General features: G+C 35.5%; 4 protein-coding genes across 6 annotated transcripts; all 4 read left to right on the top strand.

The window, feature by feature from the left end:
* Positions 1-389: 389 nt before the first annotated feature.
* LOC140886492 (phenylalanine ammonia-lyase-like) lies at positions 390-3707 on the top strand. Its single transcript, XM_073293085.1, has 2 exons — positions 390-904; positions 1814-3707. The coding sequence occupies exons 1-2, from the start codon at positions 510-512 to the stop codon at positions 3561-3563; spliced, it is 2145 nt and encodes a 714-aa protein (XP_073149186.1). The 5' UTR covers positions 390-509; the 3' UTR covers positions 3564-3707.
* Positions 3708-5831: 2124 nt separating this feature from the next.
* LOC140886710 (3-isopropylmalate dehydrogenase, chloroplastic-like) lies at positions 5832-10246 on the top strand. The gene is made up of 7 exons (XM_073293436.1): positions 5832-6099; positions 7149-7469; positions 7553-7714; positions 7793-7867; positions 8116-8225; positions 8296-8368; positions 9820-10246. Exons 1-7 carry the CDS (start codon positions 5926-5928, stop codon positions 10009-10011), a joined length of 1107 nt encoding a protein of 368 aa, XP_073149537.1. The 5' UTR covers positions 5832-5925; the 3' UTR covers positions 10012-10246.
* Positions 10247-13456: 3210 nt separating this feature from the next.
* LOC140887815 (adenosine kinase 2) lies at positions 13457-17330 on the top strand. Its single transcript, XM_073295307.1, has 12 exons — positions 13457-13614; positions 14089-14142; positions 14356-14402; positions 14509-14540; positions 14632-14733; positions 14823-14887; positions 15573-15649; positions 15736-15833; positions 15931-16001; positions 16089-16155; positions 16234-16417; positions 16945-17330. Exons 1-12 carry the CDS (start codon positions 13532-13534, stop codon positions 17085-17087), a joined length of 1023 nt encoding a protein of 340 aa, XP_073151408.1. The 5' UTR covers positions 13457-13531; the 3' UTR covers positions 17088-17330.
* Positions 17331-18460: 1130 nt separating this feature from the next.
* LOC140887713 (serine/threonine-protein kinase PCRK1-like) lies at positions 18461-21270 on the top strand. Of its 3 annotated transcripts, none has more exons than XM_073295148.1 (5): positions 18461-18809; positions 19314-19715; positions 19961-20221; positions 20314-20436; positions 20578-21270. In XM_073295148.1, the coding sequence occupies exons 2-5, from the start codon at positions 19341-19343 to the stop codon at positions 21058-21060; spliced, it is 1242 nt and encodes a 413-aa protein (XP_073151249.1). In that variant the 5' UTR covers positions 18461-18809; positions 19314-19340; the 3' UTR covers positions 21061-21270. The 3 variants fall into 3 exon arrangements, with proteins under 3 accessions (XP_073151249.1, XP_073151248.1, XP_073151251.1); XM_073295147.1 differs by lacking the exon at positions 18461-18809 and adding an exon at positions 18864-19206; XM_073295150.1 differs by lacking the exon at positions 18461-18809 and adding an exon at positions 18865-19230.
* Positions 21271-22967: the final 1697 nt, after the last annotated feature.

The raw sequence follows: 22967 nt of genomic DNA, 5'->3' as shown, positions 1-22967 counted from the left end.
ATACTTTACTTAACTAACGTAGTTTGCAGAGTACAAAGACTACTTCTTTAACATAGGATTTACCCAAAAATTCAACATGCATTGAAAAATAACAGTTCCATCATCATGACTATCAATACTCAATTTATATATTAAAATAACTTAACAATAGGTACTTGGACGCTACCATGATTAGTGCTCTAATCCTGAATCTAAATACATCATATATATTAAGTGATCAATATTTTCTAAATTTTAACGATGAATTTATTTCATACAAATCTACTCCTTTTTTAAATATATATATTTCTATAAAATGTTCGAAAATAATAAACAAAGGATTTAGCCCCGGGCCAACACCAACCCCTCTATTTAAAGCCAACTACATTTCACCAAACTTCCCCACAAAACCAAAACCAAAACCAAAACCAATCCAACCAAGAAATCTCTCTTTTACAGTGCGTGTGACTATCTGGTGTCTTTCTCTCTCAACCCAAATATATTCCATTACATCCTCGTAATCCCCGCCAATGGCCGCCGCCGTCGTGAAGGAGAATAATGGCAACAACTCCAACGGGTTTTGCATCCCCCTGAAGGATCCACTCAACTGGGGTGCGGCGGCGGAGTCGTTGATGGGGAGCCACCTCGACGATGTGAAGAAGATGGTGGCGGAGTACAGGAAGCCGGTCGTCAACCTCGGCGGAGAGACGCTGACCATAGCCCAGGTGGCGGCCATCGCCGCTAGGGATAATGCTGTGGCCGTGGAGCTGGCGGAGGCGGCGAGGGAGGGTGTCAAGGCCAGCAGCGACTGGGTGATGGAGAGCATGAACAATGGGACTGATAGTTACGGGATCACCACCGGTTTCGGCGCCACCTCCCACCGCCGGACCAAGCAAGGCGGCGCTCTTCAGGCCGAACTCATCAGGTATATACGATTCATGTTTGATCTTTGCATTTACTTTTCGAATCAAATTAATTTTGCCTCGTTTTTTTTCTTAAATTTAACTTTCCACCTTTGACTAGATTCTTGTTATAGAGCAAAATTTAAGTAAATTTAGATTTTTTTATTTTTGTTAAAAAAAAAATTCTTTATATATTTTTCAACATGTAATACATGGGTAAATTGTACATTGTTTTGACTCAAAAATTAGAAGAAACTTATAAATTCACTCATCGTCGTCTTTTGTTAGATTCTAAAATAATTTTAAGTTGAGAACAGTAGGTGGCAACCTCAGGCATGTGGTTGATAAATACCCCGACGGCGAGTTATATATGCAAATTTTCAAATAATATTTTCCGGGATAAAAAATAGTTATTTCTGTCCAGAAATATATCAATATAGAATTTAAAACGATTTTGTCAAGCTGTATATGATACATTACATTATATGTCTACTATAATAATTTTATTTCCAAAATAAGACCAGATATAAATTTTACTCCTCCAATATTGTACTAAAGCTCCAACTCAAACATTCTTGCTACAATGTTTCCAAATTTGAGAAAGTCAAGTATCCCTTTGCTAGGCAATTCCTCCTCCCCTAGTCAACCTGCAAGCTGGCCGGTGATAATTAAGAGATGAACAATTATTTTTTGAGCAACATGTTTATATATTTATTGTTTGAAGTCTAATTTAATATACTTTTTTAAAAAAATACTATTAGAAAATAATCTTTGACTAGTTATTGTTACCACATCGAGCAAATTAAACAAATGTACGTGTGATATTATGATTCAATTTGAATAAAAGGTCGGAATGTGAAATATTCAGAATTGGAGTAATTTTCAAGCAATGTATTTTATGGTCTTGTGAATTCTTTGTATCAATGTTGCAGGTTCTTGAATGGTGGAATTTTCGGAACCGGAACCGAAACTAGCCACACGCTGCCACAATCGGCGACTCGGGCCGCCATGCTGGTTCGAATCAACACCCTTCTCCAAGGGTACTCCGGCATCCGGTTCGAGATCATGGAAGCCATCGCCAAACTCCTCAACACCAACATCACACCATGCTTGCCTCTTCGTGGCACCATCACTGCCTCAGGCGATCTCGTGCCTTTGTCATACATTGCGGGGTTCTTGACCGGTCGCCCCAACGCGAAAGCGGTTGGCCCCAATGGCGAATCCTTAAATGCCGAGGAAGCATTCAAACTAGCCGGAGTCGATGGAGGGTTCTTCGAGTTGCAGCCTAAGGAAGGCCTGGCGCTTGTCAATGGGACGGCTGTCGGTTCTGGATTGGCCTCGGTCGCTCTCTACGAGGCCAACATACTTGGAGTGCTGTCTGAAGTTATGTCCGCGGTTTTCGCTGAGGTTATGAACGGGAAGCCGGAGTTCACGGACCATTTGACGCATAAGTTGAAGCATCATCCTGGCCAAATCGAGGCAGCTGCTGTGATGGAACACATTCTAGATGGAAGTGGTTATATGAAGGCTGCTCAGAAATTGCATGAAATGGATCCTCTGCAGAAACCCAAGCAAGATAGATATGCTCTCAGGACGTCCCCTCAGTGGCTCGGGCCTCAAATAGAGGTCATTCGCTCCGCCTCCAAGATGATCGAGAGGGAAATCAACTCGGTGAATGATAACCCATTGATTGATGTATCAAGAAACAAGGCCTTACATGGTGGCAATTTCCAAGGCACCTCTATCGGGGTGTCCATGGATAACACGAGGTTGGCCGTTGCCTCGATCGGGAAGCTAATGTTTGCTCAGTTTTCGGAACTTGTTAATGATTTCTACAACAATGGGTTGCCGTCTAACCTTTCTGGTGGGAGGAACCCGAGCTTGGACTATGGATTCAAGGGAGCCGAAATCGCTATGGCTTCGTACTGTTCTGAGCTTCAGTTCTTGGCGAATCCGGTCACGAGTCATGTTGAGAGCGCTGAGCAACACAACCAAGATGTGAACTCCTTAGGCTTGATATCAGCTCGAAAAACAGTTGAAGCGTTGGATATCTTGAAACTCATGCTGTCGACATACCTCATCGCGCTTTGCCAAGCCGTCGATTTGAGGCATTTGGAGGAGAACTTGAGGTTCTCTGTCAAGAACACGGTCAGCCAAGTCGCGAAAAGAACCCTTACCACAGGATCCAATGGGGAGCTTCATCCGTCGAGATTTTGCGAGAAGGACTTGCTTCGAGTAGTGGATCGTGAGTATGTCTTCACATACATCGACGACCCCTGCAGCGGCACCTACCCGTTGATGCAGAAACTCAGACAAGTTCTAGTCGACCACGCTCTCAAAAACGGCGAAAACGAGAAGAATTCCAGCATGTCCATCTTCCAAAAGATCGAATCTTTCGAGGACGAACTGAAGGCCCTGTTGCCTAAAGAAGTCGAGGGCGCGAGAATCGCCCTCGAGAGCGGAAATCCAGCCATCCCTAACAGAATCACGGAATGCAGATCATACCCCTTGTACAAGTTCATTCGAGAGGAAGTCGGGACTGAGTTCTTGACCGGAGAAAAGGTGACGTCTCCGGGGGAGGAGTGCGAGAAGGTGTTCACCGCAATGAGCAAGGGGCTCATCGTGGATCCATTGTTCAAATGCCTAGAGAGTTGGAATGGTGCACCACTTCCTATATGCTAGTTCCTTTTTGAATCCAATATGTTTTTTTTTTTCTTTTGTTATGTTGTCTTTTGTTGTTGGATGTAAGGTAATCTATGTGATACTATGAACGATAATATGTAAAAATTGGAAAATCTTTTAACCATTATGGATATGTATGTACCATCTTTTCTTGCAATAATTTGCTAGAGAGCTTTGGAATCGAGTAAGAATATTGATGTAAATAACGATGGAATTATGTTTATGATAACAAATAAAATGCGGGGAAATGAATTTATGTCATAGATATGGAATTAATAGAAGTGCTATTTCAAGAACATTTTGACCAAATCTCACACATCTCGATTGAAAAATCTCATGAAAGTTTGTTGTATAATTTTACATTTTGATATCTACGATTATTTAGACACTATATTCATGCTTTCATTTTTCTCACAAAATTAATACATTCCAAACACACGTCTTAAGTTTTTTTCACTTCTAAAAAAAAATTATTTTAAAATTATTTTTCCAAACAGATGATTATTATATTATATTGTATTTTCAAGTTCTTGTTTTAATGGGTGTTTTCAGGTTTGTTGGCTTTTGTGTTTGCCAATATTTGGAAGGTTTAGATATTGCTTTTTTACGGATTCGGGTTTAGTTCTTATAATATTTAAGTAAATGAGTTATTTATTTGTTGCTTTCTCCGTTTCACCAATATTTAACTCGATTTGATGGGACGAAAATACATTTCTCTTTCATTGATTTGGCTTGTAAAAAATATTATACACACACAACATGAACATGTAATATTTATGTGATATGTTACAGAAATCCCGACTCGTCCCGCGACTCCCGCCAAATAGCTGGTTGAGAGGTTACGGGCCAGCCTGCTGAAGCCTATTTAATATAATTAAAATCTGGCCCACAAACATGTTGGATTATCAATTTCTCAGTCCAACCAAACCCAAATGATAGTTTTTGGGCCTATCGGCTCTCTTACCAATTTTGACGACCATGTATATATAAGGGTGGGGATCTTATGCGAGTGGAGTACGGGACAATTTCATCAGCTAAAATCGGTAGCTTCGTGCATCAATCATTCAGATGAAATATTAAAATTATACACTTATCGTCTATAAAAATTTAATAGGTATGTCAACCCTTGAATTTTTATAAAATTTGTACAATTATCCGAAAAACAAATACACGATCAAACTAGTTGTCATTTTACTAAATTACCATCAATTATTAAACTTCATAAACATTAAAACTGAAATATAGAGATTTATGTAAGACTAAAATTGAAATATAGAGACCTTGTTTAGATTAAAAATGATTATAAAAATGGTCGTTATATTTGATGATATCTTTCTTTTTTCTCCTAAATTTACTATTAGGTTTTATATAAGATTATATTTTTGAAATTTAAAATATTATAAAAATGAAAAATGAGATGATTATCATCGACTTGGTAATTAATCCCTTTTTAGATATTTATTTGAATATTTACTTCATCCACTGTTCCACTTGATAATTAATCTCTTTTACATACATTTTTTCCTTTTGAATTTGAATAAAACATTATATCAAAATAAATTAATAATATTATTAGTAATAAAAAAATTAATTAAGAATAATAATATTGAAAATAAAAAATTAATAATCTATACAATATAATAATCTATGAACCCCTAAAATAACTACCTTGGTCAAATTAATGGATGTACCAAAATGTCTTTTACTATTTATAACTACCATATTTCAACTTTATTTTTTAATTTATTTAAAAATATAAAAATATATTTATTATTTTTAGATGTAATATAAACTATATATGCACGCGAATTTTCGCATGCATTGTTTATCAGTAATAATAATAATAAAGTGAAAAATATTTAATAAATATTTTATAATTGAACTTTTGTAAAAAAAAATGTGTATTATAATATGAGTATTGTAAAGGTTTGCTTGTCTATCAAAAAAATACTTATCGAGACACGGGAATGTGCGTGTTCATCAAATCACCACGAGAAGCGTAAAACATGCCAAAATTATAAAATGTTAAAAGGTTTGCATGTCAATTAAATAATTATAAAATGTTAAAGGATTTGCATGTTTATTAAATTTTGAAATGTATATTTTTAATATTTCACGCATTGTTGAACGAAAAAAACTCGTTAAATTTGTGAAGTGGACCAAATTATGTTGTTATTACATTTTCTAATCTATCTAACATAAAAATAGGGCGAAGTTTGTATAATGTAAATTAACAAATTGTTTGCTTCTTATTTTATTATACAAAAAGGAACAGAATACACGCACGAAACGACTACGCTTCTTTCCCCTTCTTGGATTTTTTACTGGGGAGATTCGACAAATTGGGGGTCAGCGGCTGAGAATGACAATGGCATCTCAAATCTGTCGACGACTCGCTCAAACCCGAGCTAGTGGAATCTTCTCCTCCAACCGGAGCTCGCTCGATCGGAACTTTTCATCTGGCTCCAATCTGATCCGCGCCACTCTCTTTCCCGGCGATGGCATCGGCCCTGAGATCGCCGAGTCCGTCAAACAGGTCGCATAGCATGAATTTCTGTATTATATTTCTTTTTGTTTTGTTGCTTTTCGTTTAGTTGCCGTGAGCCTACGGGGATGTAGATTTGGCTTCTGGAAGTTGTCTTATTTGTTTTTCTTTATGTATCATGCGCGGTAATGTTTTGTTAGTTTTATGATTTTGTGCATGCTTGGGTTTTTTTTGGTCTTCTACCAAGAGGTGAAGGAGGAAGAGGATTCTTTTTACTTCAATATACGTTCATTTGCTTCTGTATTTTATGGCTAACTTGATTCTACTGGTTGATATTAAAGCTAAATTTTATTGACTTAGATTATTAGATCAGCAAACGTGTGAAGTCAAAGCTCATGTTTAGTACAACAATTGTTGTGACTGGCCCAATAATGATAGATGAGTGTTCTCCTAATCTATGGTTTTGGGGGAGTTCGAATCAAAAGCAACATTTAGATTCACGACTTTTTTTATCCTGAAAATAACCGAAGAGAATTCTGAGGTTAATTGGCTAAGAGGTGAAATGTTGCTCTATGAATAAGTTCTCTTAGAAATTATAATATATATCAAAGTAACGTTAGGATTTTCAAGACTCATGCTGTGAATAGAGCCAGAGAGATGAGTGCTATAGTGGTTTTTTATTATCTTGAATTTTGTGTTCGTGAATGCCCATGGAGATCTGGCCATCATACTCATTTTATTTTATCCATAATTTGATTTCTTGATCTCTGAATTTCTAATTTTTCCAGTTGTAAGATTATGCTTGCTTACCTAGTGAAAGGTGGACTTCTTTGCTAGCACTCTGCACGAAAAATGAATTTCTGTGTTTTCTTGTTGACGACTTACAAAACCACGTGAGATGTGAAATGGAGGTTCAAACTTTTTCCATCTACTCATCATCTATGTTTTCTCGTTTTCTAGTTTTGACTCCTTATGGCCTTGGGTATGTTATTTGTTTCATAGCGAATTTGCGATAATTTACAGTCTCGTGGCAATTGAAATTTTTTTGTAGTATTCATCTCTTATATAATTTATTCTACTAAACATCCGATTAAATTCAGGTATTTAAAGTTGCCGGTGTTCCAATTGAATGGGAAGAACACTTTGTGGGGAAGGACATAGATCCAAGAACTCAGAGTTTCCTGACATGGGAAAGTCTTGAATCTGTGAGAAATAATAAAGTTGGTTTAAAAGGACCTATGGCCACACCCATTGGAAAAGGTCACCGGTCTCTTAATCTTACCCTGAGAAAAGAGCTTAATCTATATGCCAATGTGAGACCTTGTTACAGCCTACCTGGATACAAGACTAAGTATGATGATGTAGATCTCATAACTATTCGTGAAAACACGGAAGGAGAATACAGTGGACTTGAACACCAAGTAAGCTACACATAGTGCATGCATAATATTCAAAAGAGTGCTTATGTTCTGACATTGATCCTACTCTTTTTAATTCAATGCAGGTGGTGAGGGGTGTTGTTGAAAGTCTTAAGATCATTACACGCCAAGCAAGTTTGAGAGTTGCAGAGTATGCTTTTCACTATGCCCAGACCCACGGACGTAAGAGAGTATCAGCAATACACAAAGCCAACATCATGCAGAAAACTGATGGTCTTTTCCTTAAGGTCTGCCTTCATACATATGCACGATATTCCATTTATTTTACCCTTTTTCACCTTGTAAATTTATTCTTTACATTGCAGTGTTGTAGAGAGGTTGCAGAGAAGTACCCAGACATAGTGTACGAAGAAGTTGTGATTGACAATTGTTGTATGATGGTACGAGGAATTGTATATTAAGGATTCCATGTTGGTGCAAACTTGAGTCCCTGAAAAAGTTGGGGAAAGCCTTTTGGATTATTTTGGAAACTATTACAGCCGTGATGACATAAAAATTTGCTCGTACCCATCAGTTTGCTCTTTGAAAACTAAAAATTTTCCCAAACCCATCTTTGAAGAAGAAATAAATGTACGGTGAAACTTTACTTCAAAAAATGTTTTTCTCAATAATTTTTTCCTGATTACAGCTTGTGAAGAATCCAGCTTCTTTTGATGTTCTAGTGATGCCTAATCTTTACGGTGACATAATAAGTGATCTCTGTGCTGGGTTAATTGGAGGCTTAGGCTTGACCCCCAGGTATATGTGATATCTGGCCATTTGTAGAATGTCCATAATGAATATTTTCACCTGACTTGGTCCTATACAGTTGTAATATTGGGGAGGGAGGTATTGCACTTGCTGAAGCCGTACATGGGTCTGCACCTGATATAGCAGGAAAGGTTTGTACCAAAGTAACTCAGTTTGTTCATTTGATTCTGCAAAGTTGTGTTAGCCGGTTGTTTATGTGTGCATATAAGTCGAATTTCTAATTATTGCTGTCTTATTTAGTTAGTGAGCATCTTGTAGTGTTGGAGGCAATATGAATCTTTTTAGGAGGATGGCCGATATATTATCGTGCCAGCTTGTGTTAGATATTTTCATAAATTAAAGACGGACACAAACTAGTTGCTAGGAGAAATCATTTTGCCTGGTCATGCTCGCATGGACCTTCACACATCACGGGCCTAGGGGCTAGGGCATAATAGAATGTTATCATAGATGACCCCAGGAGTGCTATTGGCCTAGAGAGTTTGTTTAGACATCTACAGGGAAGCTCGTAGAATGTGAAAGAATGCAACAAGGACGTCACATGCCTGTCAGGAGTTGATTGCAATACCCGTCCCTTATCATAATATTTTGAGTAAAATGAGTGTATTTATAAAGGCATATGATGGTCTCTTCAAGGATCTTGTGTTGATCCAATTTATCAAGCAAAGAATGATACGAAATAGTTGCTGGTCTATACATAGTCTCACTTTCACAGACTCTACTACCTTGTGAGCCTGGAGCTTTGATAATATGTTCTAGAGATATGGGAGTGTCACCAGGTCATTATGTTAATAGTTTTCAAGTGATATTTCGATGTTTCAGTAGGTGTGTATTGGTCTTGCGAAGTGTTTGGTACTTTGTTACTACATCAGTGTCTCAAGTTCATTTACTAGGGGCAGGTCCTGTAAAACCATTTGAAAATACAATCATCTTTGTGAACCAACAGTCTTGTCTTGTTGGTTACCCATATTAGTTAGATATCTATGCTTGTATATGGACGTCCTTTTGGAGATTCTATAGCAGTCAATCAGTTATACTAGGAAATAATAACTCATCTTGGGGAGGTTTAGGTATTGAGTTTATATATTCAAATCTACCTTTGAAGTTATAAACTAAACTCTATTCATTGAGATGCAGTGTTTTGAACTAGCCTTCTGTATGAGCAAGTGTTATCATATTCGTATCTATGTTGAATCAGGAAGAAAAACGGTTGCTTAATGTCAAATTTCACAGAGTTCTTCTAGACTAATGACCTAGAACAAAGAATTGCTCAAGCAGGTTTCTTGGTAGTATGGTTGAAGTGGGGTATTTTGATAAAGACTCAGATCTCTTTATTGTGTTGATCCCCATGATCATCTTAGTGGCCATATATGTTTAGACTGTTCTATAAATGATCTCATAAAATATGTTTTGATAAATTAGTCTCTGAATATGAGAATAAATCTCAAATTACAAATTGCTGGGAAGTCAAGGAGTATACCATGTGGAATTTATTTATTTATTCTTATTATTTTTTTAATTTTCTTTCTATGTGATAATGTCTGTGTGCCAAAATTTGTTATTCATCTAAAAATCAATGCAGAATTTGGCAAATCCAACTGCTTTGCTTTTGAGTTCCGTCACAATGTTGCGGCATCTGGATCTCCATGATAAGGCCGATCAAATCCAGGATGCTGTCTTGAAGACCATTGCTGAAGGGAAGTACCGAACAGGTGATCTTGGTGGTAAATCTAAAACATCGGAGTTCACCAACGCTATCTGTGATCATCTCTGAGCAGTGTTTCAGCACATGTACATTTGATTTTTCCGACGAAAAGGTTATTTATTGTGGATGTTGCTTTCGATATGAATTACATATCATCACTTTGAATTTGAGAAGATATCTTCCACCAGTATGACATGTTGGAGAGAAATAATACATTGCGATGTTAATGAAAATCTGGGTCGATGCAAAAATGTTGCTTATTTGATCTTGAAAAATGAAATGCAATGACATATTTTACAGTCTACATTTCTGCAGTCATGTTTATCTTCCGATGACTTTTGTGGACTACTCAGTTTTTTTTTTTTTGAAGAGAGTGACAGGAATTGTGTATCAGGTATTCAGGTTGAGAATCATCTTGGTTGCTGAGCTTGTTGAAGAATGCATAAAATGTGATTTTGCCATCTGCCATGACCTCAAACCATCAGGAGATGGTCTCAAAATAACATGAGTAAAGCCGATTACTTGTAGTACATTTGATGTTGAGGTCTCAAGTTTAGGACGAGATCTCATATCAGTAATAACACTCGTCTCCTCTAACTAAAAAAATTAAAAAAAAAAAAGATAACTTAGGTATATATATGCTATTTCATGAATTGTAGACGTAATTGTTAATGTTGTCTTCTGTGTATGTATATGTGCTATTGTATGAAACATGATAATTTGATGAAGAATAGGTTTTTTTATGAAATGATATCGTGAATCTATATTCGTGAATAAAATTGATCTGATCCATATATTTTTTGTGAAAAATAATAATTTTGACATAACTTTTTTTAAAGATCGAGTCAAATTAGAAATATGTGTCATAAAATTGATTCCTAAAATAGTTTCATGAGAACTTTTGTGTGTGGGGGCATTTGAGCAATAATTTGATTATACCGTTTAAAATGAAATCAGAGCTATCGATATATTAAATTTTTTTTTTAATAGGTAATGATATAAGTGGGGAGAAAAAGGAGATGGTACGTTGAATATGCGTTAAAACTTTAGTGTGGTAGGTAATGCCGTAATGGTCAATGAAGACAAAATTGGGAAATTGTATAAAAGAGAAATTGCAAATTATTATGTTTGAAAACCATAAATTGAAAAGGTATAATGTTATAGAAAAAAAAACAAAAGGGATTTATTTAACTAAATAACCTTCGTTTGACCATGATTTGAAAATATAACCTTCTCAATTTTTTTTCTTTATTTTGTTTTTGCATTTCCTTTGTATTTGAAGGTCATTTTGCAAATTTTTTTTGAAAGAAGGTCATAAATCAAAAAATTTGGTTGACCAAGGTCATTTTTCAAACTCTCCCGTGTGTCAATTAAATTTTCTCATTTTTAGATTGTATTTCAATTTTGTCTCAGACTCTCAGCTATTAGTTCAACGTTAAAGGTTGATGATTGAAGCACATGAAACAATGCGATTTTAATATTTGCCTTTAAATTGAACGATCAACATCCATAATCATCTATTTCGTAGATAAATTTGAAACTTGAACGTCTAAATTGAATGATCATCACCCATAATCATCAATTTAAGATAGTGCTCATGTATGCAGAGTAAGATGAAACTATCAATTTGGATGTTGATGCAATTTGGTGAAATAGAGTAACGTCACGAAGTTTTGCGTGAAACTATCAATTTGGATGTTGATGCAATTTGGTGAAATAGAGTAACGTCACGAAGTTTTGCGTGCGCTTACTGTTAATTCTCAATTCTTAAAACTAAACCTATCGATTGAGATGAAATCAATAAACAATTTAAATTTGAGAGACATATAATTAGTACATGAAAAAGTAAAGCAACAAAATTGAAAATAAAAGCAAACTATAACAACATAATTATGAAGTATTCCGAAAAATAAAATAATAAAGTCCATCATGGAACATGTTAAAAAAGAATAATCCACGGGGTTGGTGAAGGATGGAGATATCATCTCACATTAATTGATTAAGTAACTGGCACTAAATATATGAATTTGGCAATTTGGTTATCTAAATTAGTCAATCGGATCCATTTAATGAGCCTCAATTTATTTATTTTTTAAAATCAAGTGTATCATATAAATATAAATTACAGTTGGGAAGAAACGAATTATAAATTTATGCTTATATGGTTAAATTTTAGAAAAAAATTTAATTTGATTTCTTCAGTTTTACATGATTATTACGTATTCAATTCGATGTAAACAGAAATTAAATACTCTAAAATTGGATCACCCGCATTAGCCTAACCTACCAAGCAAACTAGATGTCAGCTACCAACCGACGGAATCAAAAGGAGAAATTTTATGCTGCATTCGGTCCATCACATTTCTCACACATCAACTGTTTAAATAGCCCCATCACAGTCAATATCCGCACGGTAGAATCTCATTAATTTTATTTTATGTAGTATACAAATTATGCATTTGATGATTGATATTTCAACATATGAATATAATTAATATTACAATGTTGATGTGTCAAGACATGAATCATATTTGTGATTAAGGTAATGTTCCTAAAGTAGGTTGAATTCTATCCCCAACTTAATAGTTTAGTTCAACATATCTTTAAGGTATATCTTTGTTTTAAATCAAACGACCACACCATTTAATTTAACAAAATTTTAATATGAAATCAAGCCTGGATCCCACATGTTTAGAACAAATGATAAAGATTGGATCTCTGGTTAGGATAATATCGGTTTTGTAGGATTTCATTAATCCAATTTAATCCAGAAAAATAGAAAAATTTAGAGATTTTATAAAAATCAATGAATTAATAATACATAATTTAATATATTACTCAAATCGATTAATCAAACCGTCAAACAAGAAAATCAACCATACTAAAGTGAAAAAAATGATTCAATTTTCGAGTTGAAGATTTGAAAAACAAAACCGAAAAACCAAACTGAAATATACCAAATTCAAACCGAATCTTACACTATAGTTTATTTAATTGTAAACAAAATAATAAGGGATTTTATATTTACACTCTATTTTCTGTTATTTATACTTTGTTTGTGAATAAATTTGCACTTGTAAAGTTTGAAAAAAATTTGCACTTCATTTTACATCTGGAATATAGATAATATAAAATGAGGTGTAAATATCAAATCTCAAATAATAATTTTTCATATTTACACTTTAGACTTTGGTACAATCATAAAAGTACTTATTTTTAAGCTGAATCGAAATCTCAGTTAGAGAGAATCATTGCCCACCTCAATCCACCCACCACCCAAATTTCCAAGGTAATCTAATAAACATAAACATATTATACAATAGTTTTTTTTTTAAAAAGTATTTAATAATCATTACATCAAAATTAAGAATTTAGAAAGGATTTTTCATATTTGAATGATTTTTATTTTTAAATAAATTTATTTTTTTATAATTTATATTTTATAACATTATAATTATTTTTTTCTCCGCAGGTGTGTGCGTATATATATATGTTTCACCCTCTGCATACCAGCCCTACTCCATTCATTTGTATTCCTCAACCGGAAGCCAAAAGCCAGGCGCATTTCAGTTAACCGCGAAAAGTAGAAATGGGGCGCGAAGGAATCCTATTGGGAATGGGGAATCCGCTTCTGGATATCTCCGCCGTGGTGGATCAGGAATTCTTGGACAAGTAATTTCCGGAATTTGTCTCTTCTTTTTCGTGCATTTGTTTTAGTTTTGATTCATATGCTTGTTTGAGCTTGAGATCTGGTGTTTTATGTATGTTTCTATCAGTTTTTGGCTCTCTGTTTCACAGATCTGCGTGATTGTGGAAAATTTTGCTTGTATAATAAATTTGCTTGCTTGTATGGTATGTTGCGGCCTTGCATTTATTTTAGTTTTTTTTTGGTTCCACGGATATGTGATTGCAGTGTTGCTGCTATTTTGCAGTTTTTGTGGTTTCACATTTATGTGTAAATTTTGCTTGTATAATGTGTTTACTTGCATGCGTTGTTGCTGTATTGCATTTTTTTCAGCTTAATTGCTTAGATCTGAGATTTGCTGCTATTCATGATTTAATAATGGATCAACGCGTTATGTTAAATTTATGAGATCTGGTTTTTTGGTACCCGTTGAAGTTGAATTGGTGTTTATTGTTTTGCAGATATGATATTAAATTGAACAATGCAATTCTTGCAGAGGAAAAGCACCTGCCTATGTAAGTACTTTGAATGCTATTATTCGAATTTCTGTTTTAGCCATTCGTTTGCTTGTCAGAACTAGAAATCCATATTTATTTATGAAAGGACCAACATAATCGGTATTAACAACCATATGTCGTTCTAGGTATAGGTTAGAATAGCTTGCAAGATTTTTTTATCTGTTTATTTCATCAGGTGTAGAAATAATTATTTGTCCATGTGTGTTTCAGGTATGATGAAATGTCAGCCAAGTACAAAGTGGAATACATTGCTGGAGGTAAATTATCTTTGGTGAAGACCAACAGTTTTTGAATTGGCATATTGGCTCACTTTGTCGGATATTACTAGCTTTTATTTGTGATACTAATGATTTTGCAATGCAGGTGCTACTCAAAATTCAATCAGAGTTGCCCAGGTACTTTACATTGCTGTTTGTGGCTTGATAATCATTGTCTATTTGAGAATTCTAGTTGTGACTGGCTGATATTTATAAAATTTTCATGCAGTGGATGCTTCAAATTCCTGGTGCAACCAGTTACATGGGTTCCATTGGAAAGGATAAATATGGTGAGGAAATGAAGGCCAATGCAAAACTAGCGGGCGTCAATGTTAGTATCTTGTTTTATTTTTTGCGTTTCAATTACTATCACCATTTTTTAAAAAACTAATTTGTACTTAACGCACATGTTTGTGTTAGGTTCATTATCATGAAGATGAAGCTGCAACTGGTACTTGTGGTGTGTGCGTGGTTGGTGGTGAAAGGTCAGTCTTCTATGTATGTACATATTCGGGACTTTAGTTAGTCTTCTCTTATTTTTTTTATTGAGATATTTATTGGTTTATATTATATTATATTATTATATAATGTTTGTGTTCTCATGAACAAAATAAAATTCAGAAAGTTCTATGATGTTATATATATATGTATATTTAATTCAAGTGCCAATTTGTGCTCATACAAAAAGGAGAAGGGGATAGCCAGTAGCCACTGTATATTGCACTAATCAATTGTCCTCATCTATTACTTTTTCTTTCTAAATTAGTTACGATTATGCAAAAAATACTCGTTTGACCGCCAGTAACTTAAAACAATAAATATACCGTGCAATATACATTTCCTAGAACTGCATGTTTATTCTTGATTAAAGCTTCTATTTTCTTCTTCCATATTTTCCCTTTAATTCCAGTTAGGAGCCCCACTCTTCCATCCCCCGCTCCCCCTCCTGCTCTCCTTTGGGTGGCAACCCTCTCCTCCTTTAGTGCCGTGCCCCATCTGTCCTTTTCTCCTGTACCAACTTGTGTTTCCCTCCACGCTCATTGCCATGCGGATCCTTTTCGCATAACCTCCCTAATTTTGTACTACTAATTATATTAAACTTTCACGTATCACCCAAGTGGATGAATGCATTGGCCATTGGGCTAACAAATCATGGTTAATGTACTGCAGATCACTTGTTGCCAATTTGTCAGCTGCAAATTGCTACAAAGTTGATCATTTGAAGAGACCAGAAAACTGGGCCTTGGGTAAGTGCTGCATAACGAGTACTATTTGGCCCTTGCCTCATTTTCCATATCACATTGTTATATGTACTCATCTAATCTTTACACAGTGGAAAAGGCCAAGTACTTCTATATTGCTGGATTTTTTTACACTGTTTCTCCTGAGTCTATCTTACTTGTTGCTGAGCATGCAGCTGCTAAAAACAAGGTTAGAAGCTGGATAATTATTTTTTTTGCTCACTTGATGCTTAATTTACAACACCAATATGAGTGCATCTATGTTCTCAAAGTTAATGCATTTGTAGGTTTTTGCGACGAACCTTTCTGCTCCATTTATCTGCGAGTTCTTCAAGGATGTTCAAGACAAAGTATTCCCGTAAGGCTAATTTACTAAATTTCATAACAACCTAGTTTATTGGGAAGAAGAGACATTGTTTGATGGCCTGCTATTATTTGTTTTTAGATATGTGGACTTCCTTTTTGGAAATGAAACAGAAGCAAGAACTCTCTCTAAAGTTCATGGCTGGGAGGTAATGATATAATTGCACCAGATTTAATAATGATTTTTAATCACTATGGACTTACGCATGTTGAGTGTGGATTAACAGACGGAGAATGTTGAGGAAATAGCTTTGAAAATTTCCCAGTTGCCGAAGGCATCTGGAACACACAAAAGAATTACCGTTATCACACAAGGTGCAGATCCAGTTGTGGTTGCAGAGGACGGGAAGGTGACGTTGTACCCTGTAATTCTGCTGCCTAAAGAGAAACTCATCGATACCAATGGTGCAGGTACGTGATTTCCTATTTTTAAGAGCCTCTAACGCGAAAAGGTTACTAAAAATATCAGTTTTTGCATCGAAGTATCCTTAGTTAAAGGTTAAAAAGGTGACTTACGAAGACCATGGTAACAACATATTGGAGTTGTCCTTGTAATTTCTCTAACTTTGAGGAATCTCGCCATCAAAGATGATTCTCAAATCAGGCTTATGGCCAATTAGCTACTCCAATGACCTTTTGTTGTCTCAATCAATACGAATCAACACTAGATATTATATTTTCTCTCGCTGATTGGAGATGTTAGTGCAAATATCGAATCAATATACCAGAACTTGCAGACCCATGTGTTGCAAATAGGGGGGGGGGGGGGGGGGGAGGGGAAGCAGCAGGAATGAGGGGGCAATCTAATTTTTTTTAATATATAATTTAAATCTTTCGCTTTCCCAAACTGCAAGTCACCCCCTTGCATAAAATTCTGGTTACGCCCTGTGTTACATGAGATTTAGAGTGGTGTTAATTTGCATTTGTGAATGTTTTAGGGGATGCCTTCGTGGGTGGATTTTTGTCTCAATTGGTTTTGGAGAAACCCATAGCGGATTGTGTAGAAGCAGGCTGCTATGCAGCAAATGTGATCATTCAGAGGTCCGGTTGCACCTATCCAGAGAAGCCCGATTTTGAATGAAATTTCACATGAATCACCCTCAATCCTTTTTCGAATTTTGCTTTTTTTGAGAAAGTTATTAATTTTTAATTTACCTATATTTGGCATGGTTTCTTGTTTACAAGGGATTTTAAATGCCCCAAAATCATGTAAGATTCTCTTAATAGCATTGTTTTACAACTATTTTGCCGAGGGAATTCATATTTAATATCATGTGATTGTATTTGTACCAGCATATCGCTTATAACTTATTTATCTACAATATATTGTTTTTGTTATAATAATAAATTTGTGTTGCTGGCGGCTTATGTACATATTATATATCGACCAAGAGAAGTAAAGACTCATAACTGCTAATCTGATTACCTCTCTCATCATAGTTTTAACGTCAATGGTTTTGGTTTTGAGATTTAATTATTGCGATTCTAGATTCCAAAAGGGGAAATCGGAAACTGAACATTTTGGATACTATTTCGTATCCAAGTCCCAACAAATACATTCATGGTTTTAAGCGTTAAAAATGTGGCCCAACTATTGACACTTCTATCAAACGAGCACACCGGCGTCTCATCTAGTCAAGCATTAATATTCCGATCAGAGCACTAGTTCGACTTGTTATATGGCTAGTCAAGAATGATGGGCAGAGTAAAATCCATTAGGAGGTGATAAAATACAGAAACATAGAGCGAGATCACATGGCCAAAAACTTTATCGATCGATTCGGACATTGATGCATTTTCTTGAGTTTAGGAAAGATTTTAGGTCACACCGATGTGATTCTCGCACCAAATGAATAATGCAGATCCATTGGGTGTGGGTCCTCCCACCGTGTCATTTCTTGGAAGCTAACAACTTGAAATCGAAAGGATTGATTAGGGCAATGATGTGTAGCAATCCTAGTCCCTTTGTCATAGTCGCCAGGTTAGGTTTTAGCCAATTTTGAGTGGACCCATTAGTCCAAACCCTTCGAAGCTAATTATATAAACAGCTCTGACTGGATGCCAACATAAATTTTCTAGTTTGATGGAGAAATTTGTTTGACGTCATATTTTTGTTGCAAAAATCTATTTTTTCAACAAAAGAAATTGATAATTCAAATTCACAAACAGTTGTCTTTTCTCATTTCTACAACTGGTTACGCTTGCCATCACATGCATGTGCGAATAACCAAAAAACAGAAAATAAATAAAATATGATACATACATACATACATACATACATACTATGATGTACGTATATCATCAATAACACAAGTATGCAGATAAAAGAGACAGAGAACGCAAAAGATTAGAACGTGATACGTCTAAATATCTGCACAAGTACAGATATACAAGTGAAAAGACCAGTAATTTAAACTAGATTTATCAAGATTCAAGACTGTATGTCACATAATATCTGATTTATTTTATTATTGATAAGATTTGTAACATGAAGCAATCCCAAGATATGATATGTATGTATTTGTAAACCAGTTCACACGACTGGGAGACCATAGAAAGGACATTAGTGGGGTGACAACACTAAGGTTTGACTTTGATTCTTTTGTTTGGGATGAGTTATCGGCTCTTTTTGCGTCAAAGACAGAAGAAGACTTCAACGAGCAAGTTGCACCGTGGAAGACTCTCATTTCACTGACCACCAATTAAGTCTTCCGCCTTCGATTTTTCTGTCTTTTTTTTTACATACTTAAAGCCATCGAGAATCTCAGTTACGGTCATCATCAGATTACAGACAGACAAAAAGGTACGATCTTCTCCAAAAATGTGGTCCAGAATTTGATTTGGTGTTCTTGGATTTTCCTCGTGATCGTTTCTTGAAAAGTATCAAAGTTAATGGAAGCTCCAAAAGCCTCGATTTTCTTTTTATTATTATTATTATTATTATTTTTTAAATTAGAAAATTATAAATTTTTTTGTGTTGTTGGCCTCGCCCTTTCCTCCTCTGCTTCGTTTGACGAGTTTAACTTGAAGGGATTTCTGTTTGGCCATTCAAACCCACTTCACCTAAAAAAAATCACAGAGCTTGGGATGCATTTGGTTTTCAGCCTGGAGAAATATATGTTCATTTGGAAAAAAAGGGGGCGATATCCCAGTTTCCCTTGTGGGATCCATCTTGCTAACCAATGCTTCTATTTGATCATGTTGTTTGATATAAGCTTTTAAATGTGTAGCCTGTTTCCTGATATTAGCACTTGTTTCTGAAGTTGGATCCTTTATCTTAGTTTATAATTATTGCCCGAATTTTCAGGGAGTGGTGCTACAAACATATAAAACCATGAAATGCTTCCAGTTCTTCAATAGATGGAGAAATAGGGAGCCACAGACTCCAAGGCTAAATTCGGTTCAGTCCTCATTCACCGATCATGAACAGGGGAAACAGACTGAATCTGGACTTAATTCTACGAGTGGATCAAATCATAGCACCAAGTCTAGAGGCCAAACGCAGTTGCCGAATTTGTACGAGAGACCGAATGGTCTCAGGCTGTTTACTTTTCCGGAGCTGAAACAAATGACAAAAAGTTTTAGTCTCTCTTCCAAACTCGGGGAGGGTGGATTTGGGTCTGTTTATAAGGGCTTCATGAAATGCTCCGAAGATCCAGCCAAGAAACACGCAGTGGCTGTAAAACAGCTCGGTAAAAGAGGGTTGCAGGTCTGTTCTCCTCTTTCATACACTTTTTGTAAATTTACTTGCGAGTTTTCTCGATTTATATCAACAATATTAGTGTTGTAGTATCAATCCTATCTTAGTATGTGAATGCTGTGGTTGTTGGCAAGCAACGGTTGCCGATAAATTCAAGCTGCCTCTTTATCACTACTTGCAGTTTCTACTTAACGAAATTTTTCGCCAACTTGGTGTATAATGGTGAATAAACACTTACCAAGACTACTTAACAGGGTCACAAAGAATGGGTGACAGAAGTTAATGTTCTTGGTGTTGTTGAGCATCCGAATCTCGTTAAGCTCATTGGCTACTGCGCTGAGGACGATGAAAGAGGAATGCAGCGGCTGCTAATTTATGAATACATGCCTAACGGAAGCGTGGAAGAACATTTATCAATTAACTCAACCACGCCCCTTTCGTGGGCTATGAGGCTGAGTATCGCCCTGGACGCTGCCAAGGGCTTAGCATATCTGCATGAAGAAATGGATTTTCAGGTCATTTATTTGGTTTCTTAACATCGTTCTCGATTTTGTTGTCTGTTGTCTCACTAGAATGTCTCCTTCTATATATATATGTATGTATTCAGATCATCTTTAGAGATTTCAAAGCTTCGAACATTCTCCTAGATGAGCAGTGGAACTCTAAGCTATCGGACTTTGGGTTGGCTCGGTTGGGACCTCCAGAGGGACTAACGCACATATCAACTGCGGTATATATGCTGAATCACATTAGACTCATGTCTCTGTTATCTGAGTCGAATAAGATAAAAAAAATAAATAAATTCAAGAGTCATAGTGTTGAATTTTAATCTAGTTCAAAACTTCATCAATAACAAATCATGTATCGCCAGGTTGTTGGAACCATGGGATATGCAGCCCCTGAATACATACGAACTGGCCACCTCACGTCAAAAAGTGATGTTTGGAGCTACGGTGTCTTTCTATATGAACTCATCACAGGCAGACGCCCATTGGATCGAAACCGTCCCAAAAACGAGCAGAAGCTCTTGGAATGGGTGAAACCATACCTATCAGATGCCAAGAAGTTCAAGCATATATTGGATCCAAGGCTTGAAGGGAAGCAAATCCTTAAGTCCGCACACAGACTCTCTCTCGTGGCTAATCGTTGCTTGGCCAAACAGCCGAAGACACGGCCAAAAATGAGCGAAGTTCTTGAAATGGTTAGACAAGTTGTGGACACATCTGCTACTGCCAATCCTCAGCTAACTAAAGATCAGATGAAAACATCCAAGGAAGCCAACGATACAGGCGAAATTCGAGACGGTGGATCGTTGATTAGTGCATGGTTATCAAAACTATCGAAGGTTTCTTGACATTGAGAAAGTGTACCACACAAGAGAATGCATATAACACAAATGAATGGGTATCTTCAATGCTAACACTTGAAAGAATAAACCTTGCTGAGTGGTGTAAATTTTTATATATAGCGTTTCTATAGGAATGCGTTTTAGTGTCATTCTTTATTCGCTTTGACCTTTAAATTACCCCATTTTCCTTCGAAATAATATTTTCTATTATACTCTCCTTTTTATGAAAAATTCTTAACATAATAAAATACAATAAAGGACAAAGATAACATTCGATTATAATTTGTGCTTGAAATATATATTTAAAAAATCAACCATAAATTGTGTTGATCGTTTATTGTGCTTGAGATTTTTTTTTTTGGCCAAAAAAAGAAAAGACGAATCAAATGTTTTGTATGTGATTTATTGTTTTTTGTTTTACAGTGTTTAGTGTGTATGGGTTTGATTTGTAATAATTTATGCAAAATGAAAGTTTTTTTGAATAAAATATAGCATGATTTGGAAGACAAGTGGAGCAAAATGACTTCTCACGTCGGTGCATACATTAATACATATATGTGTACGCTTTTGTTTATCGGCGTCTCCATTTAAAATTCACTTTTATCAATCATAAAAATTGTTGTGAAATATTTTCACAGGTAAATTTTGTTAGACGAATTACTTAATTGGGTCGCTCATAATATTGTATTATTTTTTATGTTAAAAGTATAACTTTTTATTTTAAATATGAGTGTGTCTGACCCGCATAATGAATAAAGATCCGAGAAACTATCTCTTTAATTATAAATAGATCTAAATAATATTGATTGATTATTTGATTTTATTTTTCTCCATTAATTGGAGGTTTTTGCTTAATACACGAATTTATATATTTTCCAATTCATCTCATTAAAATAGAGCTGTTGCTGTTAAACCTTACAAGCATCAATCGTCTCTATGCGCTATATATATGATTAGGTTTGAATTCTTAACCATTCAAATAATACTTTTTTAATAAAATTCGATGTTTTAATCAAATCTAGATAGTAACGCAAATGCGAAAAAGTGAAATATATATATAAACAATTTTAAAAAGTAAAATCTAAACACAAACAGGGGTCAATATAAAATCTAAACACAAACAGGGGTCAATTTTGTGAGACGAATCGTAATCCAATCTACTCATACAAAAATTATTATTATTTTTATGTAAAACATTATTTTTCATTACAAAAATAAAACTCAAGCCCTCGAATAGATCCTTCCGCTTGACGGCATCACACCCATGCGTCGTCTCCACTGGCACGATGGCTGGTGGAGGTTTCATCAGACAGACGGAAGTGCATATAGCGTCGATTGGTACGCCTTAGTATAGGTGGCGTCGATGATGAGTGGCTCGACCTGGTGTAGGAACCACTAGATGACCTCTCCTTCGTATCTGCCTTAGCCAGAAGACACGGAAGGCAGCCGGCGTATAGGGTGGCCGTGTACGACCATTGACCTTCTTGTGGCGGTCCTTTGTAGAGTTGAACCCGGAAGAAACCCTTGTCAGAACAAGCCACGAATGGATAACCCCCATGTTATGATGAATTCAGAAAGGAGACGAGAATGTGAAACACCGAAATATGACATGATAAAATTATATTTTTAGAAAAACTACACATAATTATTGATATATATACATATATATGTCTAAGGGATGATTTTTGAGATTTGCATTCCATTGTTGTGAAGTAAATTGTTGCATGTGGAATATTACAGGGATGGAGAGTGTATTTATAAGGAGAAAAAAAGTCTTGTAGTAACATTTGTCAAAAAATCCTTTAGGGCTCCTAGCTAGCATATTGCTTTTGGATTTCCATTATTTGACACAGGATCGATGTGAATGACAAATGTTTAATTATGCGCGTAATATCTTAAGAGGAATCTCTCAA

Source organism: Henckelia pumila, chromosome 3 (genome assembly GCF_033568475.1).
Source record: "Henckelia pumila isolate YLH828 chromosome 3, ASM3356847v2, whole genome shotgun sequence".
Lineage (NCBI taxonomy): Eukaryota > Viridiplantae > Streptophyta > Magnoliopsida > Lamiales > Gesneriaceae > Henckelia > Henckelia pumila.
Note: the sequence above shows the minus strand (reverse complement) of the source record. Positions and strands in the feature narration are given on the sequence as shown.

What these genes read in the sequence shown, in the direction of transcription:
- LOC140887815 (XM_073295307.1), top strand. Translation starts at nt 13,532, where the DNA reads ATGGGGCGCGAAGGAATCCTATTGGGAATGGGGAATCCGCTTCTGGAT. An exon ending in CTAAAGTTCATGGCTGGGAG is followed by an intron (nt 16,156 to 16,233) that starts GTAATGATATAA and finishes GTGGATTAACAG; the next exon opens with ACGGAGAATGTTGAGGAAAT. An exon ending in CATCGATACCAATGGTGCAG is followed by an intron (nt 16,418 to 16,944) that starts GTACGTGATTTC and finishes TGAATGTTTTAG; the next exon opens with GGGATGCCTTCGTGGGTGGA.
- LOC140886492 (XM_073293085.1), top strand. Translation starts at nt 510, where the DNA reads ATGGCCGCCGCCGTCGTGAAGGAGAATAATGGCAACAACTCCAACGGG. An exon ending in CTTCAGGCCGAACTCATCAG is followed by an intron (nt 905 to 1,813) that starts GTATATACGATT and finishes TCAATGTTGCAG; the next exon opens with GTTCTTGAATGGTGGAATTT.
- LOC140886710 (XM_073293436.1), top strand. Translation starts at nt 5,926, where the DNA reads ATGACAATGGCATCTCAAATCTGTCGACGACTCGCTCAAACCCGAGCT. An exon ending in TCGCCGAGTCCGTCAAACAG is followed by an intron (nt 6,100 to 7,148) that starts GTCGCATAGCAT and finishes GATTAAATTCAG; the next exon opens with GTATTTAAAGTTGCCGGTGT. An exon ending in GGCTTAGGCTTGACCCCCAG is followed by an intron (nt 8,226 to 8,295) that starts GTATATGTGATA and finishes GGTCCTATACAG; the next exon opens with TTGTAATATTGGGGAGGGAG.
- LOC140887713 (XM_073295147.1), top strand. An exon ending in TCGGTAAAAGAGGGTTGCAG is followed by an intron (nt 19,716 to 19,960) that starts GTCTGTTCTCCT and finishes ACTACTTAACAG; the next exon opens with GGTCACAAAGAATGGGTGAC. An exon ending in ATGAAGAAATGGATTTTCAG is followed by an intron (nt 20,222 to 20,313) that starts GTCATTTATTTG and finishes GTATGTATTCAG; the next exon opens with ATCATCTTTAGAGATTTCAA.